Source organism: Rhinolophus sinicus, linkage group LG18, assembly GCF_036562045.2.
Source record: "Rhinolophus sinicus isolate RSC01 linkage group LG18, ASM3656204v1, whole genome shotgun sequence".
In the NCBI taxonomy this organism is placed as follows: Eukaryota; Metazoa; Chordata; class Mammalia; order Chiroptera; family Rhinolophidae; genus Rhinolophus; species Rhinolophus sinicus.
The window spans coordinates 15995293-16007554 of NC_133767.1; the positions used below are offsets into that span (position 1 = coordinate 15995293).

At 64.9% G+C, this 12262-nt stretch overlaps 1 protein-coding gene across 5 annotated transcripts; it reads right to left on the minus strand.

Annotated features, from left to right (window-relative positions):
* Positions 1 to 785: 785 nt before the first annotated feature.
* PRR35 (proline rich 35) lies at positions 786 to 12151 on the minus strand. 5 transcript variants are annotated; one of them, XM_074323021.1, is made up of 4 exons: positions 6189 to 12151; positions 5917 to 6056; positions 1944 to 3067; positions 786 to 1495 (listed from the first exon to the last, which is right to left on the minus strand). In XM_074323021.1, exons 3-4 carry the CDS (start codon positions 3026 to 3028, stop codon positions 1030 to 1032), a joined length of 1551 nt encoding a protein of 516 aa, XP_074179122.1. In that variant the 5' UTR covers positions 3029 to 3067; positions 5917 to 6056; positions 6189 to 12151; the 3' UTR covers positions 786 to 1029. The 5 variants fall into 5 exon arrangements, with proteins under 5 accessions (XP_074179122.1, XP_074179118.1, XP_074179120.1 ...); XM_074323017.1 differs by having other exon boundaries at positions 786 to 1663; XM_074323019.1 differs by having other exon boundaries at positions 786 to 1663; positions 5895 to 6056.
* Positions 12152 to 12262: the final 111 nt, after the last annotated feature.

The following is a 12262-nucleotide window of genomic DNA, read 5'->3' on the forward strand; positions in this document are numbered from 1 at the left end:
ACCCCTGCTCTGGACACTGCCTCTTAACGCCCCGAGGAGGGGTGGGTGGCCGATGCTATCTGCCGCCTGGTGCGGTTAATGGGGCACACAGGTCCTGCTCCGACTGGCCCCAGCCCGGCTGGCCCAGCTTGGGGAGCCAGGCTCAGGCAGGAACTGCCTTCCCAGGGGCCATTCCTGAGTGGGCATGGAGGTGTGGCCAGCTCCGGGGGAAAGAAGTGATTAGCTGGGTCCAAGGGTCCCCTGAGCACCCCTCCCTACCTGTCCCCCACCCCCACCTGTAGAAAAGGCCAAATCAGGCCGAGGTGGGAGGGACGCAGCGAGCTGTGAAGGCCATCTGATGCCTATCGTGCCTGCAGGGGCTGGCGGGGGCCCAGTGGAGGCCACGCTGGGTGAGCAGCCCTGGGCCACAGAATATGGGGACACCATATAACCACAGTGGGAGCGGCCTCCAGCATGAATCTGACATTAGGGCCGCCCTGCCAGACACAGGGGCTGGAGGCATGTCCAGAAGGGCCGTGCCCACCGCCAATGTGTTGAAACACAGGCCTGACCGGCCCCCAGATCACAAGCACCTGCCTCCCACCTCTCCTTGCTCTGGCCCCAACGATGGCAAGCCCCCCACTCTATCCCCAGACTCTGCATCCCACCCCCAGAGAGGGCCAGTCTGTAAGAGGAAGATCAGGGTCTGAAGGTGGGCAGCTGGCAGGGAGACCTCAGATGCCCAGGGGGAAAGGGTTCCAGTGGTGACGCTGGAGCAGCAAGGGAAGGAGGAGACCCAGACGGGGTGTGGGAAGGTGGTTTCTATTTTAATGTTCACAACTGTGATCGATAAGACGCTGTGACCCTCTGCTGTCCCTGTGTGGCCCCAGAGACAGGCCACAGCCATGGCAGGTGGGGTCCATCCACGGGCATGCTGGGCAGGCTCCAGGCCTCACCCCCGAGGCTAAGGCAGGTGGGGGGCCAGGCAGTGGGCATGGGATTGGGGAAGGGCCCCTGTCATTTAAGGACAGGCGGCAGCAGGAGCTGCAGTCAGACCTCAGCACCTGAGGGGCTCTGCAGGCCAGAGGCAGCCTCAGGGGGCCAGGAGCCCCCAGCCCTGCCCCGGGTGCCCCAGCTACTACCAGGAATGACAGGGTCATCTGGGGCTTGGAGGGGGACAGCTGGGGGTGGGACACTGGAGTCAGCCTCACACTTGGTGGTACGGCCAGAGAAGGGTTCAGCCACTGTGGGGCCCAGCATTCTGGGTGGCTCGGGGATCCCCTGGACCAGTGTGGGGCTGAGCTCTGGCTGCCCCCAGACCCCTGAGGGCACCGAGGGCACCTTGGAGGGTGCCCGTTTCACAGAGAGATCAAGGGGTACGTCCGGGGGCCGCACGGCCCGCTCCAGCGCCTGATGGATGGTGAGTAGCTCCCGGCGAATCTTGCCCAGCTGCTCCCGCAGAGGCCGTGGAGCCAGGCCCCTGGCAGGTGCCAGCTGCCCCAGGCGCTGCTCCACCCTAGCATAGTCGCCAAGGGCACGCGTCAGATCCTCACCCACATGCCCAGAGCCCCCCAGCACCAGGCCCGGTGGCTGCTGGGGCAGGGGGGACACAGGGCCCAAGGTCTCGGGGTCACCTGGCTCCTTGTCCTCAGGCCAGAGCATCACGGAGGGGCCAGTCCGCAGGCTGGGGGGTAGGAGCCGGTCGGTCAAGAGGCTTTGCTGCCCCCCCCCAATGCCCCCAGCCCCTGCCCCACTCCCCATCATGCCCCCTGTCCAGTTTGTCACTCCCGCCTAGGGCCTCAGGACCCCAGAAGGACAGACAGGCTAGCTCTCTGGTCTCAGTGTCCTCTGTGTCCTGAAGCCCAAATCCCCAGCCACTGAGCTCAGGACAGGAGTCCAGCCACCCCGCCCAACCCTCCTTCCCTTGTCTCAATGCCCCATGACTAGGGGCCCCTGACACCTACCTGCTCTGGGAACCAAGCTTAGCCATGCTGGAGGGGGCCTTCGGGGGCTCCAGCCTGCTTGCCAGGGGCAGCTTCCTTTTGGGGTCACTCTGGGCAGCCAGCTCCAGCCCCCCTTCTTGCCCTGGGTCCCTGGGGGCACCACAGGACCAGGGCCCACCCAGTCCGGGTACTGGCATCTTTAGTAGCCCAGGGGCAAGAGTCCCAGGGGGGCCCTTGGGAGGGGCGGGGGGCTTGGCAGGGGCAGCCTTGTCTGCCGGCAGCCCCAGGCTATGTTCCAGGAGCAGAGGGTAGTACAGGCGGGGGCCAGGGGCAGGGCGCTCAGGGGGCTGTGGGGCAGGGAAAGCAGCGGCCGGGGGCAGCAGGGGGCTGGCTGAGGCCAGGAAGGGCAGGTGGGCTGCAGCGGCCAGGGAGGGCCCCAGGTAGGAAAAGAGGCTGGGGCCGAGAGGGTAGTTGACACCCAGCAGAGACAGCTGGAGGCTCTGGGCCTCGGGGAACTCGCTGGAGGTGGGCGGAGGGTAGCAGGAGACGCCGCTCTCAGGGCCTGCAGTAGCCGAGTCCACCACAACCACGCTCCTGGAGCCCCTGCCCAGCCCCGGCTTCCACGACTCTGCCAGGAGCCCACCGAGGCCTGCACCCTTCTGGGCATCCCTGGCTGCAGGGGGCGGTGTCCCTGGGGACCCCTCAGCCCCTGGCTTGGAGCCCCTGACACTGTGCTGCAGGGAGAGGACGTCAGTGACGAGAAGGTCAGGTGTGGCTGAAGCAGCCAGAGCTCTTCGGGGAAGGTTGCCTGGGTCTGCGGAGTCAGAGGGGCCATCCGCGGTGAGCTCCCGGGGCCGGGGTGCAGCGGGGGTGCGGCGGCATGCCCACTCCGGGGAGTCGAGCAGCAGGGAGAGGGAGTCCTTGCAGAGGCTGTACTTCATGTGGTTGTAGAGGTGTGACTTCTCCAGGCAGGTGAACGGGCACTGGAAGCACTTATAGTTGTAGGGCTTGCCCCAAGGCCGTGGGATGTAGTGCGGCTTCTTGGGCTTCCGGGCCCGTGCCCGCACCCCGGGGCCCAGGCGGCATGAGCCTGCCTCTCGGGACATGGTGACCTGCTAGAGGACAGGCCCTGGCAACATGGCCACCTGCAGACAAGGGGGCTCAGTCAGAGCCTCTGTCAGTTCCCAGAGCTCCAGGGGTAAGAGCCGGCCACGGCTCTACCTCCCCCCCCCCACCGCCTCCCCGGCAAGCTAGGTGTCCCTGGCCTTTGCACATGCCGCCCCCGGGCCTGGAACGCCCTCCCTGCCTCTCCACCTATACTTCTAGGGTCGCCAAATATAGCTGATGAAAGTGCAGGACACCCAGTTACATCTGACTCGGGTAAATGGCAAATTCTTTTTAGTATAGGTATGATCTAGCCAATATTTGGAATGTACATTAAAAAAGTATTTGTTGTTTATCTGAAATTTAAGTTTAACGAGGGCTCCTGTAATTTATCTCCCAGGCCCAGCCAGCCCCCAGCAGGCCCAGTTCTGGGGTGATTCCACCCAGGCCCGTCTCTCACACTGGCAGAGCCAGAGTTTCTGTCTCCCCAATGGGCATTTGGTGAGTGACTGGAAGAAGCCAAGTGTGACCAGGCCCGTTCCTGGGGGACATCAGCCTTTCCTTGTCTTATACCCCTCCAGAGACCTCTGCCTGTGCTGGGAAGTCGAGATAAAAGCTGCTGAGATAAGAAACCAGACAAAAGGCTCTGAGAGTCTGGTTAACACTGTGTGTGTGTGTGTGTGTGTGTGTGTGTGTGTGTGTGTGTTTTCCTGCTCCAGCAGGGTGTGGGCTGGGTACTGGAGGTCTCAGGGGGTCAGCCTCACAGGGGGCCAGGCCAGGCTGGGGGGTGTGGACGTCATAGCATGACTCCACGTGACTCCACGGCCCAGCCACCTGCTCAGCCTGGCTCCATCTGGGTGGCTTCAGGCAGGTCAACAGCTGAGCCTGCAGTGGCCAAGCTCGGCCAAGACCCTCCTCTCCCCATGCCCCGCACGTTCACTCAGGAACTGCTCTGCACTCCATCTGGGCCACCACCTGGCTGTCCACCACCCTGGTGCGTGCCTGCGTGGGGCACAAGGAGAGTGTGTGCACACATGCGTGTGAGGCTCACACGAGCCCTCCCTCAGGGCCTGGGGGACAACCTCTGCATCGCTGGGCCAACTCGGAACAGAATGGACCAGAAAAATACCTGGCGCCCCGGGCACACGTGCACGTGAGGCTCACACCACACTCAGAGTGGACAGCGCAGGCACTCAGACACATCCGGGCACAGCACACACACACACACACACACACACACACACGGACTCACATGGTCACGGACACTCTCATGGATGTGGACGGACGCACTCACCCTGCTCCCCAGGGCTCAGGGGTGGCCAGTGAGTTAACCAGGGGGATGGGGGCAGCTGAACAGCCACCGAGAGCAAGTTGTTCTCCCTGCTGGCCTTCGGGCTCTGCACATGGCAGGCAGGCAGGCATGTCCGCTGCCCCCAAACACTGGGTGGGCACCGTTATTAGGGGGACAGCCAGAGGAGTAGAGAGGGCTGCCCTTCCGAAGAGGCCCTTGAGATGGGGGTCAGCATGGTTGACGCCAGAGCGTGGAAGGGGGGGCAAGCAGACTAGTTGACTGGTTTGTGGAGGTCCATATCTGGGAGGGGATGGGGCTCCCAGAGGGGAGCAGGGGTTGGGAAGAGGGGGTTGGGCCCAAGAAAGGGCTGGGGCTCCCTGAGGGGCTGCAGAGTCCCTTGGACTTGGTGGTGGGTGCAGAGGCAGGCCCCATTCCTGCCCACCCCCCCCACCCCAAGATATAGATGACAAATGGGCATGTGTGTTCAGGAGACAGAGGCGGCTGTGCTCGGGCCATCGATCACCCAGCCCTGGGAGCCACACAGCTGTGCCGCCTGGTGCCACCGCCCACCCCACCTCCCAGCCTGGCCCCTGGACTGGGGGTGTCTCCTCCTAGGCTCCAGGACTCAGGAGGAAGGAGGGGGTGTCCTCCTGTGCTCCCTCTTCAGATCAGTCACCTGGGTGGGGGAGCTTGTTCAGGAGCCATCTCAGCAGCTGCTGACCCCACGGGATCCAGAGGACACCTGGCACCCACCCAGTAAGCTTGTGCACAAGCAGAAGTCACCCCCAGACACCAGCACGCACCCACATACACCCAAAGGCACATTCATTCGCACACGTGTCCCAACCCGTGACTGGGTACATGCTTCCAGAGCAGCCTGCACCCCCATTGTGCCAGCCCAGACACCTCAGCCCCACCAACCTCTCCCTGTCTGGGGGAGAATCCGTGGCAGGCAGGAGCAGGAGGCCCCACCCCAGGGTTGGAGAGGAGGCAGCCAGCTCCTGGAGCCACCACAGCTCACCCATCCCACTGGTCCCCTTGGGACTTAGGGAGCACCCCACAGGGCGGGGAGCAGAGGGGTGACCAGGCTCCTCTTTGGCTGAGGACGAGACCCCAGCTCCCTCTCCCTTGCCCTCAACAGCCGCGCCCTGGCAGGCACCCTCCTACCCAAACAGGGCTGCTGCGCCCAGATGGGCGGGTGCGCGGAGCCTGGACGCTGGGACGTGGCGGGAGTAGGGGCTGGGGCTGCCGGGAACGCGCCCGACACTCCCGGCGTCCCGCCGTCCCCTCACCCCTCGCGCCGATCCCGGCCCTGCGCGGCCCCGAACTTCTCCGAACGCGCGGACACCTTCGTCCGCCCTACCTGCGCCCCGGCCGGAACAGAGCCTGCGGCGTCCCGCGAAGTCTGCGCCTCGCCTGGAGGACCAGGCAGAAACTTCCCTCCCCGGTTTCACCCGGTGCCCTTCCCGCCCGGCGCGGGCAGCGACCCCGGACCATGCGAAACGGACTCAGGCTCTGGGGGCAGCGACACGAACTCCCTCAGGGGAAACTGAGGCCCGGTGCTGGGAGCCAACTACCTTACGGTCTGCAGTCACTCACTTGGCAGCGAGTACCCGAAGCCTCTGCCACCGACCGCGTCCCCCCGACGCCGACTCGCACCCACCGAAGTTGGCAGCAGGAGCGGCCGCGCGTGCGCTACGGCGCTGGGCTCCGGGAGGCGCTGCGACCTCCGACCCGGGCTAGCGGGGGGAGGGGGCGAGCGAGCGCCGGTTTGCAGTCTCCCTTTGGTCACCCCAGGTGACACCCCCCCGCCCCCCGCCCCGTCTCACCCCCTCTTCCTGCCCACAGTCGCCCCCTTGCGCGCAGCTCACCAGCCTAGCGCGCCCAGGACCCGCTCAGCTCTCTCTGCTGCGCTGGCAACTCCTGGATGGAACGGTGTCCGGTGACACCAGTGGCACCACCAGAGCCGGGCAGGGACGGACAGCGTCGCGAAGGAGCCAGGAGTGGAGGCGCAGGTGTGCGGACGAATGCGGGGCGCCTGGCACCATCCCCGCCCCCGTTGCCTGCAGGCTGCCGCGAGGGTGCGCAGAGGCGGCGAGGTCTCCCGGGGTCCCTGCAGCGGTGTGATGGGGGTGTCAGCGGCCCAGGGCGCATGGAGAGGGGCCGTCAGCACTCATCCGTCAGGGCAGGGCTCTGGCCCCTGACAGCCGCCCGCCTGAGCCAGGGCCTAGGGGCTGAGCCCCGGGACAGGGGGCGCTGTGGGGAACAGAGCCAGCCTGGGGAGGGCTGCAACCCAGCCCAGGAGCAGAGAGCCTAGTCCTGGGAGGGCTGGAGCCCCGAGCTGAGTAGCACAGTCCAGTGCATGTAAACGGTAGAGCGAGAATCCTTTCCTGGCTAGCTCTGCCTGGCCAAGCCTTGCCTCCAAACAGGAGGCTGAATGGACCTGCACCCCCAAACCCTTGCCCTGCCCACTGATGGCCACCAGCTTACGAAACGATGGTCACCATGCACTCACTCCCCTCTCTCTGGAAGCATTACCACCCCACCACCAGCCCAGACTTCTAACTCCCCAGGCAGGTGCCCCAGGAAGGCTGCATGGCCAGGCCCTCCATCTTCCTGCTGTTTTCAGAACTCCCCTCCACTGTTGTCCCTTCCGGATGACCTGGGGTGGATGAGAGGTGGGGCCAGGGAAAAAGGCTTGGATGTCTCAGACTCACCATGACACCCCCACCCCCTAACGTGCTCATGGCCAGAGCTGCTCCCAACCTGGGGAACACCAGATTCCACATCGCTCCCCGAGCTATCAAATCTTCACAGTCTGGGGTCCCACTGCTTCTCAGCTGGTCCTCCTGGAAATCTGCCTGGCCAGCCAGTTACATTCTGAACATGGATACAGACGTGCCAGGACAGGGCCAGACCATGTCTCACCTCGTGAGTCTGCCTTCTTCGGGGGAAGGTACCTTAACCCAGAGATGTGTGGTGGTACAATTTCAGGCGGGGTAGGGGTCTGCAGCCGGCGGGGTGAGTGAAGCTGCAGGCCGGTTCTGTGGAGGCACAGAGGGCTCCATGAAGGTCCACTTGGCCCTTCCTTGGGGCTTAGCTACAGCTTGCTGGGGGGTCCCCAGTTCAGTTGGGAATGCAGGAGAGTTGGGGAGGAAGGTATACCCACGAGGGGTCTCTGGGTGTCACATCTTGACGGGGGCAGCCGGAGTCTAGCATGTCCCGGGCCCTATGAGCCAGGCCTCAGTTTCCCCATCTGTGCAAGAAGGTGACAGGCCATGGCCCAGGTCCCTGTTCAACCACAACAGGCATCTGTAAGGACCAGGGCACCCAGTTCAAGGACACTGATGTTAGAGTGAGTGCCCAATTCGGTCTCCCTCCTGCTCCAGTGCCACCTTCCCTGATGCAACTTGGGGGGCCCCACTTCTCCCCAACAAGTCCACGGGGCAGGGAGGGCTGCTGTGGGTGGCACAGCGTGCCAGCTTTCTCCTCTCTGCCCGCCTGGGATGGCCTGGCTGACCAGCTGACCGTGCAGGCAGCCCCGAGCCGAGAGACAGCTTGAGCAGCCGTCACGCCAGCAGCCCCGTGGAGAGCGGGGCCAGGAGGCCTGCTCCTTCTGTACACAAACCCAACTCTGGACGTGCTCAGCTAGGCCCAGGCCCCTCATCACAGGCACTGCGCAGAGGGCAGGGGACACAGGTCACCTTGAGACAGTGGGAGTGGCGATCTCAGGCCTCAGTCACTTGGTCCCAGGGACGATTCTGTGCTTCCCTGTCTCTCACTGGCTGACCCCTCTGAGGAGAGGCCACAGCTGCCAGCACAGGGGATGGGCTTGTTGTCCTGTTGCCATCCTCCAGGGCATAAAATGTGATGGACCAGGAAGCCCCATCCTGAGGAGCCCTGCCTCGCTAACAGCCCAATGAAGCCCAGGTGACCCAGGAGTCCCTGAGAGGAGGGAGGAGACCAGGACTCTGGGTTCTGGAAAAGGAGAGGAGGCCAGAAAGGCGTGCTCAGCACCAGCTGTAGAGGCCACCCCTGTAGCTGGGATTTTCCCCCCAGAAATTTAGGTGAGAGGAGAGGTGGTGGCACTTCTAGAGGAATTCAGCACCCAAGGGGCACGACCTAGGTGCGTGTCTGGGCTTCCAGGAGGGGTCTGTGCAGGTGGAACGGGTGGACACTGAGCTTGCTGCAGGGGAGGGTCCTGAGAGCTCAGCTGCAGCTGTAGCCCGGTGGCCTGTGCGCGAGGGTGCGAGTCTGGCCAGCTCGTCAGGTGCACAGGTGACCGTGCCCTCCCCCGGCGGCCAGGCAAAGCCAACATATTGGTGCCAGTCTTCTGCGTCCCTGTACTCTCTGCCCGAGGCTCTCCACGCACATCTGCTCCCTTACAGCGGGCACACATTGTGCCCGGGGCCTGTCCCACTTTCCACCCAAGAGTGGGGCGTGGGGGTGGGACCCACCCTGGGACCAATCCACTGGGACCCACCCCACACGGTGGGGTGAGCTTGGGCCTAGGGAAGTGGCACCTGCCCCCTGAAGTAGTGACAGGGACCCCATGGGCTTTGAGGCTTGGTGCCCAATGTTGCACTGTGTCCTGAGACCCTTGCCTGAGTCCACTCACCTGCAGAATGGTTGGTGGAGACGTGGTCTGTGGATGCTTCTGGCACCGGTGGGGGGGGGGGCTCCTGGGGAGCAGCCTTCTCTCCTCAGCGCTCCTCGTGCAGGGTGGGGTGGGGAATCACGGCCTCTCCCTCTGCTTCCGGTCAGAGCTTGTCCACACCCACCCTGCTGCCACGTCACCTCCATTAATGCTGGTACGTGTGTGCCAGGGGGTGTAGGGGCAGGGTGCACAGTGGGCCCAGGGCAGGCAGGAGGCAGTGGCACAGTGCCCGGGGCAGGCCTGCCGCCCCCCTCAGTGTACACACAAAGCCCTCTCCAGGACAGGTGTAGGGGCCGGGCCAGTATTCGCCTGCCAACGGGCAGAGGGATGGGGGGCTGGAGCCCTCAAGCAGGACCTGGGAGCCCCTGGGAAGGTCAGCACCATACGGCATGACGGCCACGACTCACTGACCAGCCCTGGGACACATGGCAGCGCCAGTGTCTGCAAGGCCCCTGGGTCCAGCGCATGGGTCGCTCTTGGCACTTCCTCTACCTTGGCTATTCCAGGTGGCCTCAGGGAGCCCTGGCTAACGGGTGGGCCCAGGGCTTGGCTGAAAGGGGTCATCGCCCCCAAGAGCACTGGGCAGCCACAGCAGGGTTGTGAGAGGAGGGGCAGAGCCAGAGTGATGGGGCTGGATGATTGTGTGGACAGGGCTGCAAGCAGGTTTGGGGGACCCCGCTGCAGACCAACAGGGAACACATGGAGGGCTGGAGGTTCCCCGGGGAGTCTGAGGGGGGCTGCCCGACCTGGTCCACCCTGAAGGAAGGGGCCCAGTTGGGAGGCTTCTGGTACCAGGGTCCCCAGAAGGCCTCTGGCGTCTGCTCTCCCGGGCCTACAGACTTGCAGGTGGCTGACCCCTTCCCCATGACTGCTTTGCTGGGCCTCGTGCTCCCAACTCGCTGCAGGGCTGTCTCCTCTGGAAGCCCCGCCGGCCCTCCCCATGCGCTCCACCCCGAGACCCACTAGGTCATCAGGCACACTGGGGAAAGGTGTGGGGACCCTCGCTGTGCTTCAGGCTGCCATGATGGAGGAGAGGGGCTGCCGTTGGAGTGAGCTCCCCGTTCTGGGAGGCGTGTGAGCGGGTGCAGAGGCCTGCGGATCACGGAGGGCGCAGCCTGGCCAGGAGGTGGGATGACAGGTTTGGGCCGCTGGAGCCCCCACCCACCTTCGGAGCCGGCACTGGCCGAGCAGTGCCCCGGGCCGACAGCAACCATATGTTGGAAAGGAGCCGTGTGCGTTGCTCTGCGGCCCCGGGGGCCTGGCCTTCCTGGGCCTGTCATAGCCGATTTTCCCTGCCTGAGTGGCAGGCTGGCCAGCAGGCGGGGTGGGTGGGGGCTGCAAGGGCTCCGCTCAGCTCCGGTCCCTCCCCCACAGCTCTCAACAATGGACCTGCCACTGAGGGTAGACCCAGGTGCTGGCCCCCAATCTATCCCTGCCTGTGGTGGTCCCGTCCAGGTCAGGTCGGGGCCCTGAGAGGAGCCCTGGCGGCTGGGGGCCGGCCCTCCTGCTTGGTTGTGGGCGGGTGGCCAGGGGTGCACACGGGCTGTGCGGCCCCAGGGCAGGCGGGAGAGGGCCGGGAGCCGCGGCCCTGTCAGCCCAGCGCCGAGCTCTGCAGAGGGAGGCGGGAGGCCACGGCTAATTTGTACACTAAGTGCTTCTGACAGGGATGCCTCACAAGTGAGAACACACCACCACCCGCCCTGGGAAGGCTGCCACGGCCAATAGGTGGGCAGAGAGGCAGCCTGGATGAGGGGCCAGGGGGGCACACAGGGCCAACTCAGCAGGCAGACAGGGAGGGGGCCAGGCACACAGGGAAGAGGGAGGGGGGACGGCTTGGGACCAGGAGCCTCAGTAGCCAGAGGGCGACACTCAGGGGGCGGTGGGCTGAGGTGGGAAGCAGGGTCCAACAGTGAGGAAAGGGACAGTCCCCAGGTTTCGTGCCTGCTCCCGCTGTGCCGCTTGCCCATTCCACTCCTCACACCTGGCCCGGGGTCCAGGTGCCACCATGTGATGGCTGAGGGCATGGCTGGTGAAGTCCAACCCTCAGGCTGGCCGGGCTGGCTTCCCCCATCCTCTCTCAGCAGCTGCCTCCCCCAGGAGTGCCCTGATCCTGGCCAAGCCCCCACCTGGGCCCCTCAATGGCCTACGCCTGCCAGCACCTCCCTTAAGCTCCTGTGTCATGACCAAGGGTCTCGCCTGTGGGGTCCCCCAACTCCTAAGACATGGTGTCCTCTGGGGCTGGGGACACCTGGTCCCCCTTTCCCTTACGCCCTTTGTTGGAGCCTCCCCCTGCAGGCTGAGGTACGAGGGGAGGGGGCGCTGGCCAGGGTGAGCCAGGGTCCGCAGCCTGGCCTAGGTGTAGCCCCCGCTGCACTGTGGAGACCCCTGCCTGGCCGGACACGAGCAGGTTATTGGGCACTCACTGGAACACAAGTGCAGGCTGCCTGGGACGCCCCAGGGGTGACAGAACTAGCTCTGTGAGGACTCCAGGACGGACGTAGCCCGGTCCCCGCCCCACGGGAGAGGGTCCGGTGTGGCCAGCGCAGCAGCGATGCAGCAGGGAGGGTGTCTTCGGGCGCAGAGGTGAGATGTGTTGTGGCAGCTCCCCCGCTGCCCGAGGCCCGCCTGGAGCGAACACTGCTGGTGGCTTTAATTGCTTTCACATTCGATAGGCTGGCCTGTGACAGGCCTCTTACACCTGCTGAGTGCCAGCCTCTGCACCCCAGCCCCCGATTTGTTCAGGGAGGGTGGCCCTGGAGCCTAGACAGACTGCAAACCGCAGACCAGACGGGTGAGCTGCTCGGCATGCTCCGCCTCGGCCACCACGGAGACAGCACCTCCCAGAAGGAACTGGAGGGGCTGCGGGCCGCCAGGGCCGAGCGGGAGCAGGCCACCACCCGCAGAATAGGATACGGAAACTTTTCTCCCTGTGCAACCCTCTCGCTCCATCTGCTCCTGCCTGATAACTGATAAATTCAGACAGACACCCCCAGACGCAAACGTCTCACCAGGAAAAGGCTTGAATATGTACTGTCTGCCTGGGGCTGAGGCTGTGTGGGGACCAGCCTGCTGACCACTGCAGGGTCTGGCCCGAGCCTCTGCCCCACCTGGACACCTGGTCCTTCCTGGGGCACAGGCAGCCAGTGAGCATGGCGCCCCTAAAGGCTCCTGTGAGGCTGTGTGTACCAGCGAGCCACCCCGATTGAGGTGCTGTCACCAGGCAGACCTGGGTGCCCCTCATGGCTCTGCACCTGGAGGGGAGGGGAGGGGCCAGCACCCCTGGAGAAG

What these genes read in the sequence shown, in the direction of transcription:
- PRR35 (XM_074323020.1), bottom strand. Translation starts at nt 3,028, where the DNA reads ATGTCCCGAGAGGCAGGCTCATGCCGCCTGGGCCCCGGGGTGCGGGCA. An exon ending in AAGCTTGGTTCCCAGAGCAG is followed by an intron (nt 1,664 to 1,943) that starts GTAGGTGTCAGG and finishes CCTACCCCCCAG; the next exon opens with CCTGCGGACTGGCCCCTCCG.